Here is a 24,203-nt window from a genome sequence, read left to right on the forward strand (position 1 = left end):
ATATTGACAGCATCATTACATTGCTATTGACACTACTGTTCTATACACATTTCTGCAAGTGCAATTTTCCATATTAGTTTAAATATTAGCCAGCAGGTCTCATTAGAAGTAACTAAACAGATGCTGGAAATTGTAACAGCAGGCACCTCTTGCAGCACAAGTATGATGCTGGGTGTGGTAAAGCTTCAAAGGGACAGCACCAAGCTAAGTAGTCACTGAATTACTCCATGCAGGATTAGAACGAATGAGTCATAGCTGTCATAAACCCATTTGGCGATCAGCACCTATCAGCCAGCCTCACTCTATTCCACCTCACAGGGTTTATCTTTTCACTTCACCAAGTTGGCTGAGAATCAAGGAGATCAGGTTTTAATACTTTTCAAATTTACAGACAGTGAGGACTTCCCCTCATGGTTTGGGACTTCATCAGTACAGGCTGCCACCAGCAAAATGAATTATTTTGATCTTGGCCCCCTTTGCAAGCCAGATATGTGTGTGCGTGTGTTTATGTGAAAAAGGTGTGTGTACATCTTCCTATCCCCCCTCCCTCAGTGTTTGTGACCCCTTGCCAGTACTGTCTATTAGCACCAGCTTCATCTCCATCTAAACAGAATTAGGCAAAACATAGCTAATTTTTCAAACTATCTCCAGAAATCCACACCCCTGGGTGTAACAGAACCTTGTTAACCAAACATACATCCCAGAAAGAACAGATACTATAGGAAAGTAGAAATAAGACAGAACACTGCAGGGTGGAGGGGACGGACAGACAAAAGGCTACTTGCTAGCTAATCTTTACTTATAGCCTCTATATTTGCCTTCCTGGGAATGGATACAAGTCAGAACATCATAGCACAATATTACAGGAGCTACCCTTGATATCAGAATCTTGATACAGAATTGCTGCCATATTTATGAACTTCCCTACAACCTGGCAGTTCCTTCCTGAAGTCAACCAGAAGTTAGGATACAGGCTCAAGGTTTCCCTCCCTGCCAGTTATTGACCAATTACCACAGAAGTTGGAATTAAAGGAGCTTAGCCCAACAAAAGGAAAACCAGTAAGTAATCCATCAAGGCCAGTTGACAACTTGGCCAACTAGTTAAATTCAGACTCTAACATCTTTTCCCAGCTCAATCATCATATACCTGTTCCTCCATACTTGTCATGTAACTTTAGGATTTCATTGCCACATTCCAGTGGATAAGCCTGTGTTATTCTAAATGGACACATCCTTTCCAAACAATAGTAAGTTTACATACTATTTATAAATTATTTAAAAAGCCAGATGACATTGAGGAGGAACAATTTTTATTCCAATTTGAAATATAATCTCCCATCTTCATAAGCAACCATGTATTTTTAGGATACAACAGTCTCAAGATTTGAAGGCAAACATCTGGAGTAAGACAGTGTTTCATTTCAGCTGCCCTTGTTCAAGAAGGGGAAAAGATGGGATGTTTCTTCATAACAATGTACAAAAGTATACTGAAGAGGTACATAGTATTTGACAGGCACTTTCAGAGATGTAAAAAACAGGAGGTGCTTTAAGCAGGTTTCTTTGGAACAGATTAAGTAGTAAGGCATTAAAGTAGTCTTGGATGGTTCAGTGTACATTAAAGGCACCTTTGGATCATTGGAGCATTACAGATTCAGAGCCTGCAAAGCAAAAAGTGGTTTAGTTTCTTTCAGAGGAAATTCAGTTATTTACCTATCCCTTCTAATTAGGTGGGTGGCAGAGAGGAGCATATGCAGGCCACCACAGCTCTTCTAGAAAAAGTTTCATATTAAACCCAGTAGGTCCAACTGATTTAAATACACTGCTTGCTTTCAACACTCCTGCCTAAGCCCTGGTCAGATTGTGATAATGCTGTTATAAATCTATACAAAGCAGTCAACGAAAGTCCACTAGCATTTTTAAACAAAGTTAGGATAGAGTGGAAACTGAGTACCTGGAGTCAGAATATTACTTTCAACTAAGAGTGCTCCCCAAGTAAATTCTAGTCTCCTGGTTTGTTAGACATGCCCCAGCCCTTCCACTTCCAAGTCAAGGTTGCTACTTGACAAAAAGCACTGCAATAAATTTAGCCAGGGTCATTGCTTTGTTGCCCTTGAAGCCTCACTTTGTAGTGAACTTCTGCTGCCTTCCATGCTTAAAATACGCCTGCATCTCGGAAACAAGGGTGCTTAATAGCAAGTAATAAAACTATATATGTCATTATATAAAGGCAATTCATCATTTTTTAAAAAATGGAAATCATAGTTAAGGAGAAGTTAGATTTACAAGATAAGGCAGGCAGGGGCTTTTTGAACTGCTGACTATCATTACAGAAATCAACGTGATCATGCTAGCCATTGCTGCAACTGTCCACACAAAAGTGTCTCTATTTCAAGCCCAACACACTGATGTGCCTCAGTTGTGACATGCTTCCATTCTAGCAATGTCCAGAGACTGTGCTAGAGTTTAAATAGTATATATTCTAATTCTATGCATGTCTTGCACAAGATGCTTTATTTGCAAACCTGTCTTGTCTGCTAAGAAATGGAGGCAGTATAAATCATAGTCTTCATTTATGAGACATGCTCATTTTTACTCCAGGAGTATGACAGCACCTGGATGGAAGGTAACAGTCAGCGCTGCCATGCTCTTGCTTAGAAATAACTGCAACTCATTTCAAGCAACCACACAAATGAAACTAGTTTTGTAGACAAAAGGCTACCAGTTCTGCATTCCTGGTAAGCCCTATAGTTCATTCATCACAGTTCTCCTAAGCTAATTTGAAATTAAGAACTCTTCAGCAGTTCTTTAAACAAAAGGGACCATGTTGCTAGTAGTCTTGTATAACCTGTAAGTTCATCAGTACTTAAGTAAAAAAAAACAGAAAAGATGATTTATAAGGAGAGGTTAACATTAAGATCACAGACCACTAGCGGGCCTAAAAAATATAGCAATGCAATTTAAGAGCAATCCTTGGGATTAATCTGTTCAGTTTTGAAAAATGCTAACTGAAAGGATGTATATGTGCTGGCAGTTACTGTTAATTCCACCTCTGGCCCTGTGGTCCTTATCTCCTTACTCTTGCAGACCTGTTCTCCTCATGCCATCTCAGCCACTGATCACAACTTTCCAAACTCTTTAACTACACCTAAAATTAGTTGATCTCTTACGTAAATGCCCAGCAATTGCAGTCATCAACTTTGGGGAGGATTTCCAAGCCCATCAAAGCAGCAGATAAAGCAATGGGCACAGCAAGATCAGCATAAGGATTTTTCCCCCTTTTTCGCAGTCTTTTGCAACAACAACAAAATTGGTTTCTTCCCTCGAATTAAACATCCTGAACTCAAAATGCTAAAGTATGAGCTGCTGGTACATGGTAGATGATTAAAAAGTCCTCAGAAGTTAAGAATATTTACCCACTGTAGAAGAAGCAGACTGTCAGTGCCAGTGATAGTTGAGATACCAGATCACGTCATGGTTTAGCTGTGGTCCAAATAGAGGGTTGAGCTGAGCCAGGATTGCAATCAACCAACTACAAGACAAAAACACATTGTTCAGGGAACAGATTCACAGCTAAGATGCTACAAATATTGAAAGAACAGAGATTGAACAATTACAACTGAATAAAGCTTACAGTAAAATAAATTATTTTAAAATGACGTTTCCACAACAAGCAGAGATGCTCAGACCTTTCTGGCTATCTTTCCAAGTGCAAGGAACAGCAGAACTAGAAACGGCCACACTTCATTTCAGGTGATTCTCATGTTTCAGTTCAACACTGGCTCTTCCATTTTTCATAACAATGATCCAGGACATCATTAGCTTTTCTTCTAACATTAGCAAGCCTTCAAAAAGGCAGCATAGCAATAAAATCACTAAGACAGCTATAATACATGTTCTAGTTCTAGCTTCTGCAGAGTTGGGTCTTGTTTTGTGTATGTATGGATTATTAATTTTATAATTAAATTTTCGAATGTAGACACAGCTAGCAGTTTTATACCTTAGTACTGAAGAGAATAACTAGGAAGAAAACACTGTTATTTTATCCATCTTTTACACTGTCATTTATACCCAAAAGGTTTAAATGTCCTGACTAGATATCTTTGAAAGATCCTAAAGCACAAAACCCACTATCTATGTACACATTAAACTGAGTCAGATCACTGGTCTATCAAGGTCAGTCTTTCTGGTGCCAGCTTTTTACAGTCTCAGGGAAAGGTCTATCACCTGCCTGTTTTAACTGGAGTAGACCTGCATATAAAGGAGAAGTTCTACCACTGAGCTGTAGCATCACCATAGTGTAAAGCTAATAACAATATTCATCTTACAAAATATACCTATGGATCTCTCAATGCATTTATACACTAACCCAGCAGAAGCTAGAATAAGACACATTGAGCAGTGTGAGGGAAAAAAACAGGAAAAGGAAACATATTTGTATAACATATCTGGTTTGTTAACAACTGTAAATACAAGAAGAATTTAAGGATCCCCCAAAATTTGTAGAGTTAGAACTGAGCTATACAAAACATGTTGTAAACACACAGGCATATCTAACTGCTATTTCTAGAATGCTTTGGAAGGAGAAAGCAGCTTTGTAATGAGAGCTGCTACAAATGCAGAATGCTTAGGCAGTCATGGAAAATTCCACACAAACCTGGATGCGTGCAGCAGGTCAGCTAAACGAACGGCCATAGCAGCAACAAACAAGAGATATGGGATTAATTTTTTTAATGTTTTATTTTTCTATTACTTTTAAATTTTTGATAAGAGAGATTAGCTGGCCTAAAAGCAAGTACTAAACATAATAGTTTCTAGTTTTCTCTGTGAAAACTAGCCTTTAAAGCAAAAGTGGTACTAGATAGCCCCTTCTTGAATCCCAGCAGTATTTCCCTGTGTTCTGTACATATTTAAACTCATGCTTGGAGGCAAATTGCTGTATTTGGGGTATCTAGATTAGACAGTGACAAATGGGGACCAGTGATATTTGCAGTGGGAGAGAATCAACAATTACCTCCTTACTGCTTGGGGGGGGGGGGGACATTTGCAGGAGGGGTGAGAATCACCCATTTCCGTCCTAACTGCTCAGTGGGGATGGGAGACTCATAGGGGGATTCATTCAATTAACCTCTTTATTGCTCAGGGGGCAGCAGATGAGGGGAGGGAACCACCCAATTCTCTCCTTACTGCTCAGTGGGGGACCCTGCAAGAATCCCATCCCACTCAACTATTACCATAGAGCCTAGAGTGGTCCCAGGCATCTGCTGTGGTGAGTATGCCTAGGACAATGGTGGCGAACCTATGGTACTCCAGATGTTCATGGACTACAAGGGCTTATGGGAATTGTAGTCCATGAACATCTGGAGTGCCATAGGTTCGCCACCATGGGCCCAGGACTTGCTCCTGGCACCTGCCACTGCTGCATCCAGACCTAGCTGGGCTCCCAATGTCATCTGCCACCTCAGCCTGGCCTGACTTGGGAGTGGACACACCTGGGGCTGCTGCAGAACCAATACTCTCCATGATGGCAGCTGGGCCTATGGTGGCCCCAGGCATCAGCAGTCACAGCAGCCATACATGGAGCAGCCCCAGGCATTAATCACCACAGTGTCAAAGCCCAGAAGCCAATCCCAGCATTTGCTGCTGCCACAACCAGACACAGCTTGCTCCTGGCATCTGGTGCCACCTCAGTCTAGCCTGGTCCAGTGGCCAATGCAGCTAAGCTCTCTGCAGTGGCCACCAACATTTCAACAGAAAAAAGCACTATCTGTGCATGTCCTGGGCACCACCCTAAACACAACACTGTGTTCTGTTGTGTTTTCATTATCCAATTACCTCCAAGAACCCAGGGCTGTTTTTCCACACTGTTGGAAGTTTTATGTGCTGGGATTCAATGGTGATATTCCCCATGCTATCTCCCTATTCACCTGCAAATGCTAACCCAGCACAATCTTGATGTAATTGCCACAGACAAGCTGTATTGTGTATTCAAAAGAAAAAAATTATATCTTGGGCTCACAGTGATGATGAAATTAGTCTAGAAATCTGCCAACTTCACTGGGTAGGTATCATGAGGAACTGTGCTCAAAAGGCATGTTGCAAGTGGCATGTCAAAGAGCCACATTTGACACCGGAGTCTTTGAGTATCAATGCATAAAAGGACAGCTACTTCCTGCAAAAATTAGAACTGGAGCACATGTACTCTTAAACTGTACTCTTAAACTGTATTTTGGGTAGCAACCACAGGACAGTTACAGGCAATCAGTTATCTCTTTCTGCAGGTATTAAGCAGACTGCCCATGCTATTTGTCAGCATTATTCTCACAGTTTCTCTAGTTGCTGGCATTCAAAACACATAACTCATAACTTGCCCAGAGAATATGACAGATCCTTTCAAGTTCAGACTCAGTAACTTTTAAATGACAGAGTTTTAACAAATAATGTTCAGAAACAGTCAGAAGAATAGTTTGATCTATGCATTTGTAGAGTTCCTTGCACCAATGTGCTCCTATGCCTTTCACCATTCTTCCTGTACTTCAGACCAAAACTGTGGGGGAAATACAGCCAGAAGAATACCTTGAATACAGAATTCATCCCCTGGGTATTTGTCACCACACAGTAGCTTTTGAAATTGATATAGCTATGTTGTGGGAATATTAGTATAGAAAGTATGAAATTCTGTTAATGATCAGTACCCATTCTGATTTTGTTGACTTCCTCGTGAGACTGAGACCTTGAAAACCAAGAACAGAATACTGAGGAGACAAACACTTGAGATCTTATCTCAGCTTCTGTGGAAAAAATGTCACCCCTACATACAATTTACAGTTTGGCTATAGCTGACTATAACAGCACTACTACCAACTAAATCATATTCAGAATACAAAATCTGTGTTTGCACTCTGACCTGGGTTCTCATGTAGTTTGAATTGTTCACTGCTGTTAAATTTCCAACCTACAGCAAATAGTAGGATTATAGATGAAAGGCTTATTATTAAACACAGTAATGTGTGTGTGTGGAATCATATAGCTTATGATTGCATTCTACACGTGTTTTACAATAAGGACTAGCATTTAGTCAGGTGAACAGAAAACTAGAACACTCAGTAGTTGTCTGCCATAAAGAATCTGTAGAGGAGCAAATCTGATTGACCTATCACTGACTCAACTATGGTTCTTCCTATGAAATATGTGGTTACAGACATATAAAAGATGAGGTAAGAGAACTACTGTAGGGCTTTTGAGCTTTGACACCTTATCCCAGTTCTCCAACTTAAATCATGTTCCATGCTGTTGCTGCTACTTCCACAGATTGATTATTTATGAAAAAGGATGAAGCAGTCAGCAGAGCCAAGATATTTAGAAGTTTTCAAGAAGACTCACTCTGTCTTTACTGTACTGAGACTTATTATTCCTACAGCATTACTTGCAACAGCTTAAATTTATTTATTTATTTATTTATTTATTTATTCATTCATTCATTTATTTATTCATTCATTCATTCATTCATTCATTCATTCATTCATTCATTCATTCATTCATTCATTCATTCATTCATTCTTTCTTTCTTTCTTTCTTTCTTTCTTTCTTTCGATTTTTATCCCGCCCCATCCCCGAAGGGCTCTGGGCGGTGTACAATAAACCATCATATAGAATATAACAGCTAAAACCATTAAAAGCAGCGGTAAACCTAAGGTTAAACATAATGATGGTTACCATAAGCAGAGTGGCGTCCAGCAACTCCATTTTTAAATCCTCTTTCAGGAGGGAGGAACAGTATTATTATTTAAACAGTATTATCAACATGTTTGACTAGCCCAAGACTTCATGACTGAGACATGTGACTGAATTAAAACATTTAGGCCAATAGTGTTAAATTCCAGGATTGAGTTATTCATGAAACTAGCTAGCCAGGTTAGATACAGCAATGGATGTACTGTCCAGATATTTATGCACATAGATCAGAGTGGTCACTGAAGAGGGATATCACAGCAAAATAGCATTTAGTCTTTGGGCACTTAAAAAGATAGGCTGGCTAACTCTTGAAAATGCAGCCAGGATCCTCACCTCATTAAGTGGCAGTGCTCACTAGATAAGGCCTTGCGGTGTTCTCAACTAGAATCAAGCCAAGGTCACACAGATTCAATCATATGACTCTGCCTGTCTTTCAGGATGCAGACTTGGATCCAAAGCAGTTTTTCAGGTCACCAGGGGAGGCAAGAAATCCATGCCCTATGGACAGACCCTGATGCCTGTGAAAATTCCAGTCTGAATTCAAGCCATAGTCTTGTCACTCTGTGCTGAAGGGACTTGCTGTGACCATTTTCAATAGAAAGTCTCATTCATGATGCACTCAGCTCTAGCAGTTTGGTTGGACACACAGCTGGGCTGCCACAGACATTCTCACCTCCACTGCAGCCAGTCCACACTTGTTTCATACTCATTTTGGAAAACCAACCTGCAACTATGTACAAGGTGAGAAGCTTTCTCCCAGCAGGGTTGCAGGGGTTTGCACACCTCAGAACTCCTCCTTATCGTCATTCCACTCCTTAATCCTTACCAACATACATCTCCTCACTCTGACAGACAGAACACTTGATGCCTGGTTATCAAGGCTTTTAATGTAAAAAATTTGGGAGGATAAAGGATCCTGGTCTCAAAAGAAAAATATCCAACAGGAAAATGGCAAAAGAATATACGCAACAGGAATCTGAAAGTTTAGGAACAACAGCTGTTTACATGCATATATCTGTGCTTTAAATGAAAGCAAAAAGCAATACATATATTTGCTTTAAATAAAAACAAAACAAGACATCCCAGTTTAAAATATTTTAAAAGTCATCTAGGTCACATTCAGGATCTGGCATGTTGATCCATAAACAAGCAAGTTGTATTTGCACAAAACTTGGTGGCCCCAGCACAAAACGAAAACAGAAAGGTCACTTCCCTAAGGCAAATTCAGACTACAGCAAGTCAGATCTTGTTTAAACATGTTAACTGTGAACTATACTCAAACCTAACTTTATGTAGGCAACAGTGAAGGTAAACTGACAATGCAAGAAGGACGCACAAAGTCCCCACTATTTCTTTGTTTCCTTCCATGAAAGTCCCCCACAGGCTCTCTTTTTTCTGTTTCTTTATCAGCCACCAGCCAACCCATCTTGATGTGTGCCTTCCTCATCTTTCCCTAGTTTCTTCCCCAGCAGCTGTGAAAACTCTTGTGCCAGCTGCTGGGCCCAAACCCAACTGCACTGAGGGAAACCACAACTACTTTTCCCACGTTTATTCCTAATTCCCTCCTAGCCGCAGCACCAATATCCTTTTCCTTTTCTCTTCTTCCCATCTACCAAAAAGCCTACTTTTTATCTTTTATATATCTTCAGCTATATTATTTATATGTTACCTTTCTCCATAATATGAACCCAATAAAGCTTCCATTATTCTCCTCACAACAATCCTGTCAAATATTTTAGGCTGAGAGTGTGTGACTGACCCAAGTGAGCTTCCATGGCAGAGTGAGTATTTGAGCTAGGGTCTCCGATCCCTAATCACTATTTCACACTGGCTTTCCTGGGATGGCTGGCATTGAACAGCAGTGGGCAGGCAGGCCTGGGTGAGTCACAGAAGTTGAATGGTAGCAAGTCACCTGATGGTTCCTGCTGGGCCTGGCTCCAGTGAGTCTGCCCTGGAAAAGGCCCTGTCTTGTCCCTTTCCCCTGCCTTTTATTGACAGAAATCAAGGTTTAAACACAAAAATGATGACCGTGGCTGCCTACCAACAGCCAAAGAAGGCAGTCATCTTCATACCTACAGGCGCTGCTTCTACCATGCTAGGGGATTTGACCTCTGCCTCCCTTCTTTCTTTCTATTTTAAGATTTCAGATTTTTCTGTAAACCTGGAGCTTTTCTAAAATTTGCACAAAGATCTGTCCATGGTCCCAATTTCCAAATTTAAATATTCATTGACAGGCCATGTTGAGAATTAGAAATATTGGTATACAATGCAGTTTCAGTTTTGTAGCTTGCAACTGGTAGATAAGGTTCAATCTGATTGAGCAACTTATTTGAATGACCTAGAAGTCTAGCTAGCAAATTTAGGCCAGAGGTCTTGTTACATTTTTTAAATTTACTGTTGGATTTTGTAGAACAATGATCTACATTATTCTACAGTGATACACTGAAAGATTCAATTTTAAAGGAAGACTACAAGAACCTGCAATGACTGAAATACATTTTTAAGGAAAAAAGAGGAAGCTATTCAGGGAATTTTGAAAATTAGGCAATACAGCATATTATAAATGCATCCATTAATTAATTAATTCTGTATCAACACCACAAAACATTAGAAAGATGCACTGCGGTCAATTACTGCATCTTGTTGGACAAACACATATAATCAATTCTTCCAAAGAAACCTTTCACAGAACAACTTCAAACAATCACAAGTAATCTAGGAACAAATGGTTGGCTCCAGAACAAAATCTGCAGATCCCCCCAGCTTTCCCAAGCAGAATTTCTGACTTTACAAGAACCACATGGATCCATGTTGATCAACAAGCTTGCAGTGGGGGTAGGGTAGGTGTGAGATTGTTCTCTAATTTCTGTTCTGTCATGGGTTCTCTGCTCAAAGAAGAGGCAGAAGGGAGTGATTTTGCCCTCCTCCCACATAAAGTGCAGCCTCCTGACCCATGTGACTATTACTCTAAGAACAAGCTATCCAAATTCAGAAACAACTTCTAGAGGCAGGGAAAACTGAAAATATCAGCAATTGTCTGCACTTTCTACTGATAGGTCATGGGATGCAGCCTAATGACTATCAGAAGCAAGAGTATGAGAAGAAGTTGGAGGCTAAGTATGTACATGTATGTTATGCCAATCAATTGTGAATTTAAGACTATCAGTGGTTTTTCCCACATGTATCCCCAAACAATTCTAGCCCTGTAACATCACAATCTGGCCATGTCTCAACTGAAAGGAGAAATACTGATACTTACAAGAGGTAGCAGCAAACAGAACACGTCACAAGCATTGTGTTGATAATACTGTAGGAAAAAGCAAGGAGAAAGTGGTGACAAAATGTAATAAATATTTACAAACTAGCACAGGGGACAAGAAAAGAATATGATTTCTTAATGTATCAGGTAAAGGTTGAGGATGAACAATATATTTGTTTTTAAGAGCATTTACTTATAACTTCAACATGCTCAAATACATTCTCAGTAACCCTAACAAACATTATGTAAGGCAGGCAGTAGGATTCTCTCCATGTCTGAGATATGAAAGCTGAAAAACAGTTGGCCAAAAGTCACCTAGTGAACTCATAAGAGAGCCCATGTTTAAGCAGGGCATATCCTGGTTCACAGTTCAGTTTCTTGGGTTGTACAATACTGTGTTTGTAATAAACAGAACTCTCCATCACAGCCCACAATCACAGTCTCTGAAGCAATAATTGTGACTCCTTCTGTGGCTCCATATATCCTATGACCACACCACTGAAATGGAGCATTTGGTACTGAGCACATAATACTCTACATTGCAACTTTTCCTTTTGGGGGGTGGGGAGGGGAGAGCTGCAGAAACAGGCTCGAAACACAAGCTAACCACACTTGATGAACTCTCCAGACCTAAAACTTGGGTCTTCAAATGAGTTCCAAATATTTGCAAGCCAGGAAAAAAGTAAATTATAAACTGCGTAAGTGGTTGTGATGACCATCCAGGTCAGGGCAGAACCTAACATACAAAATTGTATCCAGCTGGGGTCATTTATAAGACAACAGCAATGAAACCACATCCCAGTCTGCTAAGGCCCATTCCCCTCCACTGGCTCATGAAGCCTATGCACTGGCCATGTAATGACTAACCACTAAACACTGTAAGGGGAAAAGTGGTTTTCAGGCAGAGGCTCTACAAATGTACAGAGGCTCTACAAAGAGGCTATACATGTAGCCTTTACAAATGTTGGTCCGGGATCTCCTTCTCCCTCTCAGAAAGGTAATCTAAATAAGCATCTTACTATGAACTACTGAGCTAGGGTTACAGTCAGTACAGCTACACAAGGGTGAAGGCTTGAATAACAACTTCAAGGGAGAGAATGAAATGGCAGGTAAGTGAATAATAATTTCCAGCTATGAAGTGTGTAAAGAAGTTCAGTTTTTCAATTCAGCTAACAACACTGCATGGAAAAATGGTCTCAGAAGCGTGGGTCATACTGTTTAGTATTCCCTTCACAATGACCTCCAGTTATGGAAGTTAATTCCAAGATTACTGCTAGATTACTGCCCTATAATTTGAAATATAAATGGTGTTCTGCCCCAGATCCTTCTTACCATAATACTACTTAAATATCACACATTAAATAGTAATTAATTCCTTTATAAGGATTCAGACACACTTGAATTGTCCAGTTGGCAGCTTTCCTAGAATTTGAAAGTTTAAAGACAAGTGGTAAAGCATCCCAGTTTTAAAGATAATTATTTTTAACAATGCATGGAATGTACAAAATATTGATCAAGCAACTGGATCATATACAAAGAAAGTAAACAATATTTACAACATTCATTCTAATTGAAACAACTTCTACAATGAACTAGGCCTGTTGTTAGTTCATAGCTGCAGCAGGAAGATCAGAACAGACTCTGCTAGGGGTAAGGTTTAGCACCAGGATTAGGGACACAGGATGAAAAAGAATCTCACATTGAGGGTGATACTTCATTGAGGGTGATACTTCAAAGGGGAAGTTACCCCAGACCACAAAGTGATCTGAATTGAACATTTCCACATGGAAGATCACAACAACTACTAGTAAGATACAGTGGAGAATCCAGTTGTCAGACAATTCCACTCTTTTTTACCCATCTAATGGACTCATGATCAGAAGGAAAAAAATTACACGCTGAGCAGACAGGAAAGAGAAATCATCACAAGACATGGATACTTTCCGTCTGATTCTACAAAGCTTTGGCAACCACATGACCAAACTTAAACACTCCTACTTGAGAGAGACCCTTCATCAACCACCCGACCCAACCGTTGCTCACAAGAAACAGAGCGCATGTAACCAGCACGCACTGCGTACACTACAATGGATCTGTAATGCACACGATGCACGCAAATCCTAGGAAAACTATTCCCAGGACCATCCCAGGCATTACGATTTTGAATTAACATTTCGCAGGCAGAGTTTTAAGTGCCGCACAGAGATAAATCTGGCGCAGTCGTGAGAAAGGGGAAGGGGAGGGGGCTATAGATTAAATGGAATCGACAAACAAGGCTCAGAGCTCGACTACAAATGATGGCAGCAGCAGAAGGTTCCGCAAAACATGGTTTTAGGTGGTTCTCAACGGTCTGCAAACCCGGGCGACGGAGACTGATGATTCCCAATAGGCAGAAAATAAAGCAGAACACTCGAGAATTTCCACCGCAGGCGAAATGGGGGAGATTTAGGGGGGAGGCTTAGGGGGAGCCCCCACCCCATCCCCCTTCCCGGTGCAGACGTGACGCTCCCTTCCTTCCTTCCCACCGCCGCTCCTATCACTTACCCTCTGTTAGGCCCTTTAGGCACGAGCCACGGGAGGACCCCACCGACCACCCCCCAGAACACCGTCATGACCGTGATGGGCACCGCAAGGCCGCTGTACGCCATGGCCGCGTCCTTCTCTCTCGGCCAGCTCTGGCCCACCACAATGGCCTCTCCGTATACCTCCCTGCAAACCACGCCTCCTCGGAACCTTATCCAATCAGTATCCTCACAACACAGCCGTGTGACTAAGAGGGTGGAGGGTCCCACCAATCCCCTTCGACAGTGAGCGGAGTCGGGGCGGAGCCGAACACGAGAATGGGTGCGCATGCGTCCTTTATTCGAGATGCGAAGGACGCCTTCCGCCCCTGTTTATGCCGCCAAGTGCAATGCTGGGCTCCATGCTCTCTAGAGTCTAGGCCTTGTTCTGCACCTTTGCAAAATATATGTTTTCGATAAACACGTCTTATCCCTTCTCCCCTGTTGGGAATCTGTCTTGAGGAGGGCTTTAGGTGGACCGATGCCTGGCTCTGAATTCCATTCCTAAGAGCGGGATGTCCCTCTTTTAACTTGCCGGGAAATATGCCCTATAATTAAGTTTTACGTAAGACCAGAACAGTGGGCCATGTAGTCCAGCAGCCCATTTCAACAGTGGCCAAGCAGTTGCCCTGTACACAAAACACGAGATCTTATGTTGCCTCCTAGTGTATTTATGTCTAATGCCAGACTATGGCTAGTAGCTATTGATAATAGGCACGTTTAAGAAGTCTGAAGAAACGGCAACCCCTTGGGGATTTCTTGATAAGAGATGTTCAGAGGTAGTTTGCCATTGCTAGGCTGAAAGAACTGTGACTAGCCCTAGGCCACACAGCAGACTTTATGTAGATGAGGTTCTCCAGAATAGAGTTCCACCTCTCTTACCACACTGGCTCTCCACTGATTAGTGGGGTGCCACAGGGTTCTGTCCTGGGCCTAGTGCTATTCAATATTTTAATTGACTTGGATGATGGGATAGAGGGCAAAATAGAGAACTGCATGCAAAAGGGATCTGGGAGTCTTAGTAGACCACAAACTGAACATGAGTCAGCAGTGTGATGCAGCGGTCAAAACAGCCAATGCAATTCTGGGCTGTATCAATAGTAGTATAGTGTCTAGATCAAGAGGTGTAATTGTACCTCTCTATTCTGCATTGGTTAGACCTCACCTGGAATATTGTGTACAGTTCTGGGCACTGCAATTCAAGGATATTGACAACCTAAAACAGGTCCAGAGGAGGGCTAAGGTCTGCAATCCATGCCCTACGATGATAGTGAGCTGGGTATGTTTGGTGAAGAGGTTAAGAGATGACATGATTGCCATGTTTAGATATTTGAGGGGATGTCATGTTGGTGAGGGAGCAAGCTTGTTTTCTGCTGCTCCAGAGACTAGGACCAGGAGTAATGGGCTCAAGGTGAAAGATGTTCCACCTAAACACCAGGAAAACTTCCTGACAGTTAGAGCTGTTCGGCAGTGGAATGCACAACGGTACCTCAGAGTGTGGTGGAGTCTCCTTCTTTGGAGGTTTTTTTAAGTGAGGCTAGATGGCCATCTGTCAGGAGTGCTTTGATTGTGTGCTCCTGCATTGCAGGGGATTGGACTTGATGGCCCTTGTGGTCTCTTCCAACTCTGATATTTCATTGCCTTAGTCGCTTAATGGCCATAACTCTATCAACTGACAGTTTACTTTGTGAATTTCCTTTGCTTCTGATTATCTGTTCTGAATCTGTTGCCCATTAACTTTCAAAGGTATGGGAGGACGGGTGGGGGGGCGGGGTTCTATTCCTCTTCCCAGTGCTATGCATTTTGTAAAACTCATATGCCTCAACCAATAATCTTTCCCCTTTGACTCAAAAGCCTGATGAGATTCCAATCTTGAACGTTTCTCCATATACAATTCACTGAAGACAGAAAGGTAGCAATCAAGACAAAGAAAATATACTCCTTTGTTTTCTGTCTGTTTGTAAGAGTGGTCCTTCTCCGTAGCACCCATCGAAACCTTTGCTGGCATATTTGCAGTTCGTGAACTTCTATGAAGCCTCTGATGCAACTTATCCTTGCCTCCTCCATACTCAGACTTTTCGGAAGGCATTTTCCTCTGCAGAAGTTGTGACCATTCTTTCCTGCAAAAGAATTCCTGCTATATGTTTAATCACACACACACACACACCTTTTCCCTAGGACAAATAATATGTCTGTTACCTAAGTAGGGTCACTTGAAACACTGAACAATGCACTTTGCAATTGGATTTTACTGTGTGAAATGTCAAAAACCACTTGCAACCAATCATTGGGTCTGTGTGCATGTGCGTGAATCACACTTTCTCTTCAGGTTCCTTTTAAAAAAACACCACCTACTAATCTTGCAAGGCAGCCAATTTTAGTGACATTATGTGTACAATATTTTACGAGATCAACAATTTTCTGTATGAGCTGATTAAGAACTCCCAACACTATTGTGTCCAGACTTAGTAATTTATAAAGATTTTAACTGGTTTGCTGGATCCTGCTTCTTGACTGTCACTTCCATAAGACATAACTCTTGGATGTCCTCCCTACAGAAGAGTGACTGAGATTTAGCTTTCTGTCCAGCAACCTCTGCTGTGAAGGTGTCTGCTTAAAGAAGTAAGATCAAGGAGGCTTCCACTCTCTGGCATTCCTACCATGGGAGATCCGGCAGTCTCTGCCTAACTTATGCTCGAATAGAGATACAAAGACTTCTCCAGATTATGCCATTTTTCTGGAGCCCACGTTTTAATCTCATTCACGCTGCTAGCTGTTCCTTTCTCTGCTAAAACACCAAAAATTTAGAATACACACTTTTCATTTTAGTGGAATTTTAATGAAAATCACCAAGAAGTCTATTTTATTCTTGCATCTTTTCAATTGTTTCTTCCTTGTATTTTCCCTTCTCCTTTCCAACTTGGCGAGACTTTGCTTTGCGTTCCAAGATCTTTTTGCGATCTTTATCCAGTTTTAGTCTTGTGATGACCACCTATGGAGACAAAAAGTATGCATTTGTATTCCACCATGAGTCTCAGAAGAAAGGCAGTCTATAAAGTAAATTTAAAAATCCCCAAAGATCAACTTTACTGCATCACACACATCAAATGTTTATTCCTGCATCTATTTTGATTAGAGAAATTAAGCAGCTAAGAAAGAAGTGAAGTACTGTGCCTAAATAATGCCAGCTTTGGACTCATTAATAGTGAAGGATACAGAAAGCTTTCCAACTCATCCATTATTACATTCCACACAATCAAATAATTATCATATTTTCTACACGTCTTTTAAGAAATCTTTGAATATTTTTTATTTTCTTTCAGCAGGAATCCTGAAAAATACTAGCAAAAGGCAATGGGGGCACTAAACTCCAAATCAGAGTCCAGTAGCCTCTTAAAGACCTCCAAAGTATTCTAGGGTATAAAGCCTTTGTGAGTCAAAGCTCACTTAATCAAATCCCTCCAAACAGCTCACGTTTCCATTGGTTAGCCTCCGTTCAATTTACAACAGGCCGTTAGGTCAAAATAGATTTTGCTATTTGGTTAACAAATCCCACTAGTTTATTGGCATAACTAATTTTGTTTCATATTAATATAAAAGCTTGCAGTGGCAAGATATTAAATTGTTAAGTCTAGTCAAAGAATAAACTCCTACACTTCCCCCCAAGGACTGAGGATAACATATATGCTGCTTTCCCTAACAACCTCAAGGGTATTAGGATGAAAGAGAATGACCTGTTCAAAGCTACTTAAGTGAGTTTCACATCTTATCATGATTTGTTTAAAACAGTTAATCTTCTACTATGTCTAACACACCGTCCTGCTTCTCATAAAAAATTAACAGCAACTAGTTACAATGCAGACTACTTCATTCTTTCTGTTTCACTGAAAATGAGCAACGATGATGACAAAAATGATAATGCTCATAGATTTATCCCTTTCCTTCTGGAACACTGCCAAAGCTGTTCAGACGTGGCCTATTAGAAGTGTCAAGATGTACAGAAGTAGGATGAAGTGCCAGACTTACAAGGGTCTTTCGCATTATGACAACTACAGCTATGATACCATGGGCCAATAGCCAAATATATTTTCAAGAATTTCATTCTGATCTAGTGCAAGTACAAAAACTAGCTACAAATACATAAATTGTTCTCATGGTTTAAAACTGGGGGGAGGAGGGGGAATTCCTGACATGTAGAGATCCCAATCTTCTATGACATATGGTGCTTCATGTGAATGGAGCCTCAACCAGTCTACTTGAATTTGGTGGTGCTGTAGTAGAAGTGATACAGAAGCTGCTTCCCCATGGCAACATTCCAATAAGACCCTACATGAAGAAATTATGTGCGGGTTAAAGTTTGAGCTCTTCCTACTTTAGTGGCCCAGATCATGTGGCTCCTACGTTCACATACTTATTGCAACTGCACAGGATCTCACGATAGGGAAGCTCCCATAATGCTAAGCAGAAAGCTAGAATGGGGCTGTTAACATACAGCAAGTTCCAACATACACACACTGAATTTTGCTGCAAGTAAGCTAAGTTCAAGAAATGTGGCTTCTCCTTTGAAGAAAATGAACATTACACTTATTCAGTATGCTGATCTTTGTATCATCCTTAGCCAACTACTCAGTTAATGTAAGAGTTCGTAATATGCTTTAATGTTGTGATAAACATGCCCAATGTGTGAACTATAACAAAGTTAAAGACACAGTTCTGGAATTTCCACAAAAATATGTACCATAGGTTGCATAAACCCAAATCAGACTAATTTTGTTTTGCTGATTGGAAATAAATAATGTATATAGGAAAGAAACACTCTATTACAGCGCACACATACTCACTCAAAACTGTTGCTGTTACAGCTGATTTTAACCCAAAATTTCTACTACATCTCAAGTAGTTCCATGAACATCAAATAGGCATTTCTACCTCTGCTTTAAACCATGAAAACTTTAATAAAAATATCATCAATTTTCCTGACCAACTATTACATGATTTGCAAAATTGGTAGTATACATTTGGAGATCAATACTTTAGACAGAGCCTGAAGGAGGTATTAGCTATTGCTTTACAGAAACCATTTCTTTCCTATAAACTGCATTCTTTAAAATATAACAATTTTATGCTTTTGAAAATATAACTGGATTATTAAATTTTTGGTCTTCTATAATGCCTTTTGAAGAGCCTATGAGTGTTGACTACATAATCATTGCACAATGAAATATGAAGAAGTTTGGGGAGAAGCCATGACTCAGTGAGAGAGCTTCTGCTTGGCAAACAAAGGACCTAAAGTGGTTCTGGTGGGTTTTCTGCACTGTGTGGCCGTGGTCTGGTGGATCACGTGGCCTATTAGACGTGGAAAACCCACCAGGACCAGTTGAATCCGACCGTGAAAGCCTTCAACAATACAAAGGATCTAAAGATTCAATCAGTGTCATTTCCTGTTAAAAAGTAGATGATAATGTGAAAGACCTCTACCCAAGACCCAGGAGAGCCACTGGAAGTCTGAGTAGACAATAGCGTCCTAGATAAATCAATGGTCTGACCCAGTATAAGGCAGTTTCATTTGTGTTTAAACTAAGTTTCTGTAGACACCTGGATTTTACTCCATTACTCTCAGGTATATAAGAAAGCCTCCCAGGAAACAGATCGGTTTTGCATCAAATATTACCTTGCTGGGATGGATGCCCACATGAACAGTAGTGCCATTGGCCTTCTCACGCTGTACACGCTCAATGTAGATGACATACTTCTTTCTATAGACCTGGACCACTTTGCCAATCTGCTGCCCTTTGTAATGGCCCCGGACGACCTTGAAATACATAAACAAACGAGATGTTACATTCAACAATACTGAAATTTCCAGAGCTGTACAGACACAGTGAAGAATGAAAGCCTTGTAACAGAACTTATCACAGAAAATATAATGCCAAGCAGTATAAGTAAAATGTACGATGCCACAGAAAATATGCATATTTCACATGGCTTCTAGAATAAATGAGATTGAGGGAAACTTGATTTACACTTTTATTCATTCAACCAACATATCAACCTGCAACTTTTCTTTCTAGGCACTCACAGGAAGTCAACCTTAAAATATTAGGGATGGCTGCTCCTAACATTCGCTCCTAACATTTTGCCAACATCTATGGCAGTCATCTTCAGAGGCATGGAGTGGCCAAGGAAAAGAAAAAATACCTTACTTTGACAAGCCTCTGAAGATGCCAGCTATAGATGCAGGTGATATATTAGGAGCAAAAACTACCAGACCACAGCCAGTTGATTCCAGCTGTGAAAGTCTTTTGACAAAATCTCCAGCAGATTTCAAACACACACACTGAAGAGTGTGACAGGATGAATGACATCTGCCAAAACCACTTCACCCAACAATGAAGAGCCTGCTAACCCAAAAAGATGGGTGCTGCATCACATAAGAAGCTGTATGGTGAATTTACGGTATTTATGGTGGTATAAATTAGAGCGAGTTTGCTTTCATTTAAGCATACCACAACTAAAGTACGGGGCTATTTTTGCCATAACAGATATATTCATAGAAGTTAACTATTACTTTCAGCTTCTCATGTTGTACAGGTCACATCTGGTTACACTAGGCTTATGTGACTTGAATACCACCTAAATGTACAGTTTGTTTTTCTTGCAGGTTTTTATAATTTTTTAAAGATGAAAAAGCACATTTACTGATGACTCAGTTAAAAGCCTTGGGGTCATACTGAATATAACATTACTGCTGGGAAAGAAAGTTAATGTAGCTGTCAAACATTTTTTAGTCCAACTTCCTGTAGCCTGGAAGACGGCTCTTTACCTTGATATGGCTGATCTGATCACTTGGGTCTACATCATTTTACTAGAGACTAGACTGCTGTAATGAACTCAACATATGTCTCCCCTCAAAAGTCAACTCGGAGGCTCCAGTTGGTGAAGAGAACAACAACTCAGTTATTATCAGGAGCCAGATGGAGCATGCCCTAACTGGAATAGTCTAGGCTATCCCAATTTGATTAGATCTCAGAGCTAAGCAGGGTTGGTCTCGGTCAGCATTTGGATGGGAGACTACCAAGGAATACCAGGATGGTGATGAAGGAGTGTCATTTGTGACTTGTCAGTTGTGACTTGATGGAAAAAAGATGATGGAGGACACAAAGTACTGCCGTCACTCACTGGCTGCTCATCAGTTACTGAGCTCAATTTAGGGAGCTGGCTATCGTATACCAAGCTCATACTGGCCTTGGTCCCTCACCTCTGCAGAACCATCTCTTCTCTGTACTCCACCACAGCAGCTTCATTCATCAGAGCAGGTGTCACTCTTCAAATGGGGGAAATAAAAAACTGCCCATGTTGTGGCACTCACCTTTTGGAATGGTCTGGCTTACGAGGTTACAGAGGCTCCCACTCTCCTAGCTTCCAACAAACTATGCAAAACAGAATGATTTACAAGGACTTTTTTTTAAAAAAAAACACAGAGCCAACTTTAGCACAATGACTCAGAAAGATGCTTGAATAAAGGGCTACAGACTGTGGACTATACTCCTGTGCATAGTTTGTAATGTCTACTGTTGTAAGTAGGATCTTACTCTATAATTCTGCATCATTTATGTTTCATTTCAGCTCTCAGATTTCTGCAGTCCACATCTGATGCACTATTTATTGAATGTCCCATCCTATTTACTGTATTGACTTATCTCGCGTAACCCACATTGAGTCTCACTGGAAAAGGCAGATTATAAATAACGTTTAAATAAATTATTAATGGAATATTATAATCAAAACAAATACCTGGACTTCATCATCCTTTCGAATGGGCATGGAACGAACATTGTACTTCTGCCTCAATTCCTTGGACAGAGGAGAAGACATGATCTTTCTGCGAATGTGAGATGGTGCATTAAAGTGCCGTTTGCGATTCTTGCTGCGGTCTGAGGTCACAAACGGATTGAACTTCATTTTGCCTGCAGCAAGACAAAAGACAAAGCCATGTGTGTATCTCCTAGAAATTAAGCCGGTATAGAAGTTAAGTGGGTATTATACACTTGCATCCATTCAACACTTGTACCTGAGCCACTAAGGGAATGATTTCCAAATGTCTAATGAAAACACTGTTCTTGTAACCTTGAAAAAATGCACACATTTTCATACTGAAAGCAAGCAAATAAAAAAACAAACCAGGTGCAATCTGTCAGTTACATGATGGCAACTATTCATTAAAATCTCAAAGGCTCTCCCGCAGGTTTGTGGCATATTCCGCATGGGCAAAAAGCAGCGGTGTGAAAATGGTGTAAACTGCTTCTTCACACTGCTTCTTTTGGCCCATGCAGAATCCACCTGGGACTCACCCACTTGACAAAAATGAAAACAGAGGCCACCCAGTTTTCAAGAAATAGGGGCAGGAGCTCCCTGAGCTGCTACCACGTACAGCCACCCAACTTTAACATTATCTCAAAATATGAACCAGAAAGCAACATAGGAACTCTGATTGATGGAGCATCACTAGGCAAATGCAGTCTTAGTTTCAGTGTAAAACTGAACAAGTTTCCACTCCATTTCCCAGTGCAAAGGAATCCGCATCCTATGGTGAGTTGCCACTCTGCACCCACTGACAAGCAGTCAACCAAAGTTTTAAATGGAGTATCAAAAGCTCCCATTTTATATGATGCTGGTTCTTTCCTAATTCAGAAAGCATTTCCAGGCATTTCCTACCCCTATTCAGCTAGTCTGTAGCTAGAAGTTCTTAAATGACAAGGAAGCTTTTTGCTTTCTCCAGTGTAACAGCTCTTCTTGTGAAAGGGTGAGACAAATTAGAACCTGCATCTGGGCATCCTGAGTTGTGGTCCAGCAGAATAAGCTGAGCACTGGGAGCTGAATTGGTAGCCAATAGCCATTTTTTTCTTCAAAAGAGTTTTTAAAGTGGAGTTCATCTGGTTCGCACTATATTATTCAGAGCTCACAAGAGGAAGGCAATATCCACTGGAAGCTCACAGGTCACTACAAACACTTTGAAAAAGGGGTGCACGGCACAGGAATGGAGAAGGGGAAATCAGGCTGCTAAAATTTGAGAGCACCTACTCTACACAACACTGATGTTCGACAGTAATTCTAGATCGGGGTCTGCAACCTGCAGCTCTCCAGATGTTCATGGAATACAATTCCCATAAGTCCCTGCCACCATGGCCGTATTGGTATTGCTAAGCTATTATGTGCTTAAAGTGCCCTGTACATCATTAAGCAATCCCACAGTTACACATGCTGTTTCATGTCATCTATGCATGTGCTTAATATTCACAGATCTTACCCAGAGTGGATTTTGACTTCATTTCAGAACTTGTGGCCAGATCTAGAACAGGGGTCTGCAACCTGTGGCTCTCCAGATGTTCATGGACTACAATTTCCATCAGCTCCATGATGTACAGGGGACTTTAAGCATGTAATAGCTTAGCAGTACCAATACCACCTTACTTTCCAAGTTTAATAAACATTCTAATTGCAAGGTACTCTCTGCAATTATGAAGTCTAGCCGTCATTCAATACTATTTTCGAGCACCTATCCTAATTATAGATAGGTTATCAGCAGCACAGTAAAAGGGCTTTCTGTCTTTCCCCACAGGCCAACACGATTCAGAAATGTCAAATTTTGATACTCTATATTCTCTATTACTCCCCTGGGATCAGGAATACAATCACTTTGAATGAAACGCTGTATTGACTGGCTCAGTGACAGTCAATACAATATCTAAGTGAATGTCAGAAAAAGCATGTTGCAAAATATTCATTCGATACAGCAGCAAGGCCATAAAGTGTGCTACAGGAAACCATACCGTGAAGTACATGCAAGGAACGAGCAGCCAAAGACACAGGAATTACTCGACTGCTAAACTAAGAAGCCACCCAAAGCAGAGACCCCGAGTCAACCTGGCCAAGAAGTTCTACCAGCAGCCTTTAAAAAAATCATTCCCCTCCACCTCACACAGTATTAGGAGATCAAGGACTTCACTGCTAAGTATCGGAAGGCTCAGAATTCCTAAGCCAGAAAAGAGGCCAATGCAGATCAAGACCGGCAGGAAAAAGTCGACCGCACTTTCCCCCCAGCACAAATGAAGGTGGCACCGATTGAGGCCAACTCCCCCCTGGGCTCCCCTGCACGCTACAGCCGGGTATCGACCATGCGACGAACAGATTACACCGGATTGCAAACTGCCCGAAACTCTCCCCACTCTTACCAGCAGCTACCTCCGCAATGGCCGCCCGGAAAGAGAGATGACGCGCTTCCGCCCGCACGCCCGAGACTTCAAGTCTCGCGAGAGGTCTAGGCGCCGCATCGCCATCGTGCGCCCTTTAGTGGGAACTGCAGGCTGTTGTTTTGCGCGAGTGCTGCTCTTTGCGATCGGGCTGGCTGACAGCGCGGATGGATGTTAACACGACTGAGTAAAAATGAATGAATACCCTCCTGCAGGTGGAGGGTTAACACCGACTGATCCGCCTAACAAGGCTGTCCTGGGCTGCTTCTCGGGTTTTTTTGTTTTCTTTTCGGTATCATCAAATCCCAGCCGATTTATGGCGATTTCATAGGGTTTTCATGCAAGAGACGCTCAGAGATGGTTTGCCACTGCGAATCTCCATATCACAACTCTGATAGTCCT

The 24,203-nt window shown here is 41.2% G+C and overlaps 2 protein-coding genes across 3 annotated transcripts; both read right to left on the reverse strand.

Annotated features, from left to right (window-relative positions):
- Positions 1 to 1,293: 1,293 nt before the first annotated feature.
- On the reverse strand, positions 1,294 to 13,719 carry ATP6V0E1 (ATPase H+ transporting V0 subunit e1). 2 transcript variants are annotated; one of them, XM_048490039.1, is made up of 4 exons: positions 13,535 to 13,719; positions 10,991 to 11,038; positions 3,418 to 3,529; positions 1,294 to 1,658 (listed from the first exon to the last, which is right to left on the reverse strand). In XM_048490039.1, the coding sequence occupies exons 1-3, from the start codon at positions 13,636 to 13,638 to the stop codon at positions 3,436 to 3,438; spliced, it is 246 nt and encodes an 81-aa protein (XP_048345996.1). In that variant the 5' UTR covers positions 13,639 to 13,719; the 3' UTR covers positions 1,294 to 1,658; positions 3,418 to 3,435. The 2 variants fall into 2 exon arrangements, with proteins under 2 accessions (XP_048345996.1, XP_048345994.1); XM_048490037.1 differs by having other exon boundaries at positions 3,414 to 3,529; positions 13,535 to 13,717.
- Positions 13,720 to 16,368: 2,649 nt separating this feature from the next.
- Positions 16,369 to 23,917, reverse strand: RPL26L1 (ribosomal protein L26 like 1). The gene is made up of 4 exons (XM_048490903.1): positions 23,784 to 23,917; positions 21,346 to 21,518; positions 19,223 to 19,363; positions 16,369 to 16,543 (listed from the first exon to the last, which is right to left on the reverse strand). The coding sequence occupies exons 2-4, from the start codon at positions 21,511 to 21,513 to the stop codon at positions 16,415 to 16,417; spliced, it is 438 nt and encodes a 145-aa protein (XP_048346860.1). The 5' UTR covers positions 21,514 to 21,518; positions 23,784 to 23,917; the 3' UTR covers positions 16,369 to 16,414.
- Positions 23,918 to 24,203: the final 286 nt, after the last annotated feature.

This window comes from Sphaerodactylus townsendi, linkage group LG03 (assembly GCF_021028975.2).
Source record: "Sphaerodactylus townsendi isolate TG3544 linkage group LG03, MPM_Stown_v2.3, whole genome shotgun sequence".
NCBI lineage: Eukaryota > Metazoa > Chordata > Lepidosauria > Squamata > Sphaerodactylidae > Sphaerodactylus > Sphaerodactylus townsendi.

What these genes read in the sequence shown, in the direction of transcription:
- ATP6V0E1 (XM_048490039.1), bottom strand. Translation starts at nt 13,638, where the DNA reads ATGGCGTACAGCGGCCTTGCGGTGCCCATCACGGTCATGACGGTGTTC. An exon ending in CCTAAAGGGCCTAACAGAGG is followed by an intron (nt 11,039 to 13,534) that starts GTAAGTGATAGG and finishes TTTTTCCTACAG; the next exon opens with TATTATCAACACAATGCTTG. An exon ending in TCTGTTTGCTGCTACCTCTT is followed by an intron (nt 3,530 to 10,990) that starts GTAAGTATCAGT and finishes TTTGTCTTGTAG; the next exon opens with TTGGTTGATTGCAATCCTGG.
- RPL26L1 (XM_048490903.1), bottom strand. Translation starts at nt 21,513, where the DNA reads ATGAAGTTCAATCCGTTTGTGACCTCAGACCGCAGCAAGAATCGCAAA. An exon ending in GAAAGGATGATGAAGTCCAG is followed by an intron (nt 19,364 to 21,345) that starts GTATTTGTTTTG and finishes ATGTATTTCAAG; the next exon opens with GTCGTCCGGGGCCATTACAA. An exon ending in TGGGCATCCATCCCAGCAAG is followed by an intron (nt 16,544 to 19,222) that starts GTAATATTTGAT and finishes TTGTCTCCATAG; the next exon opens with GTGGTCATCACAAGACTAAA.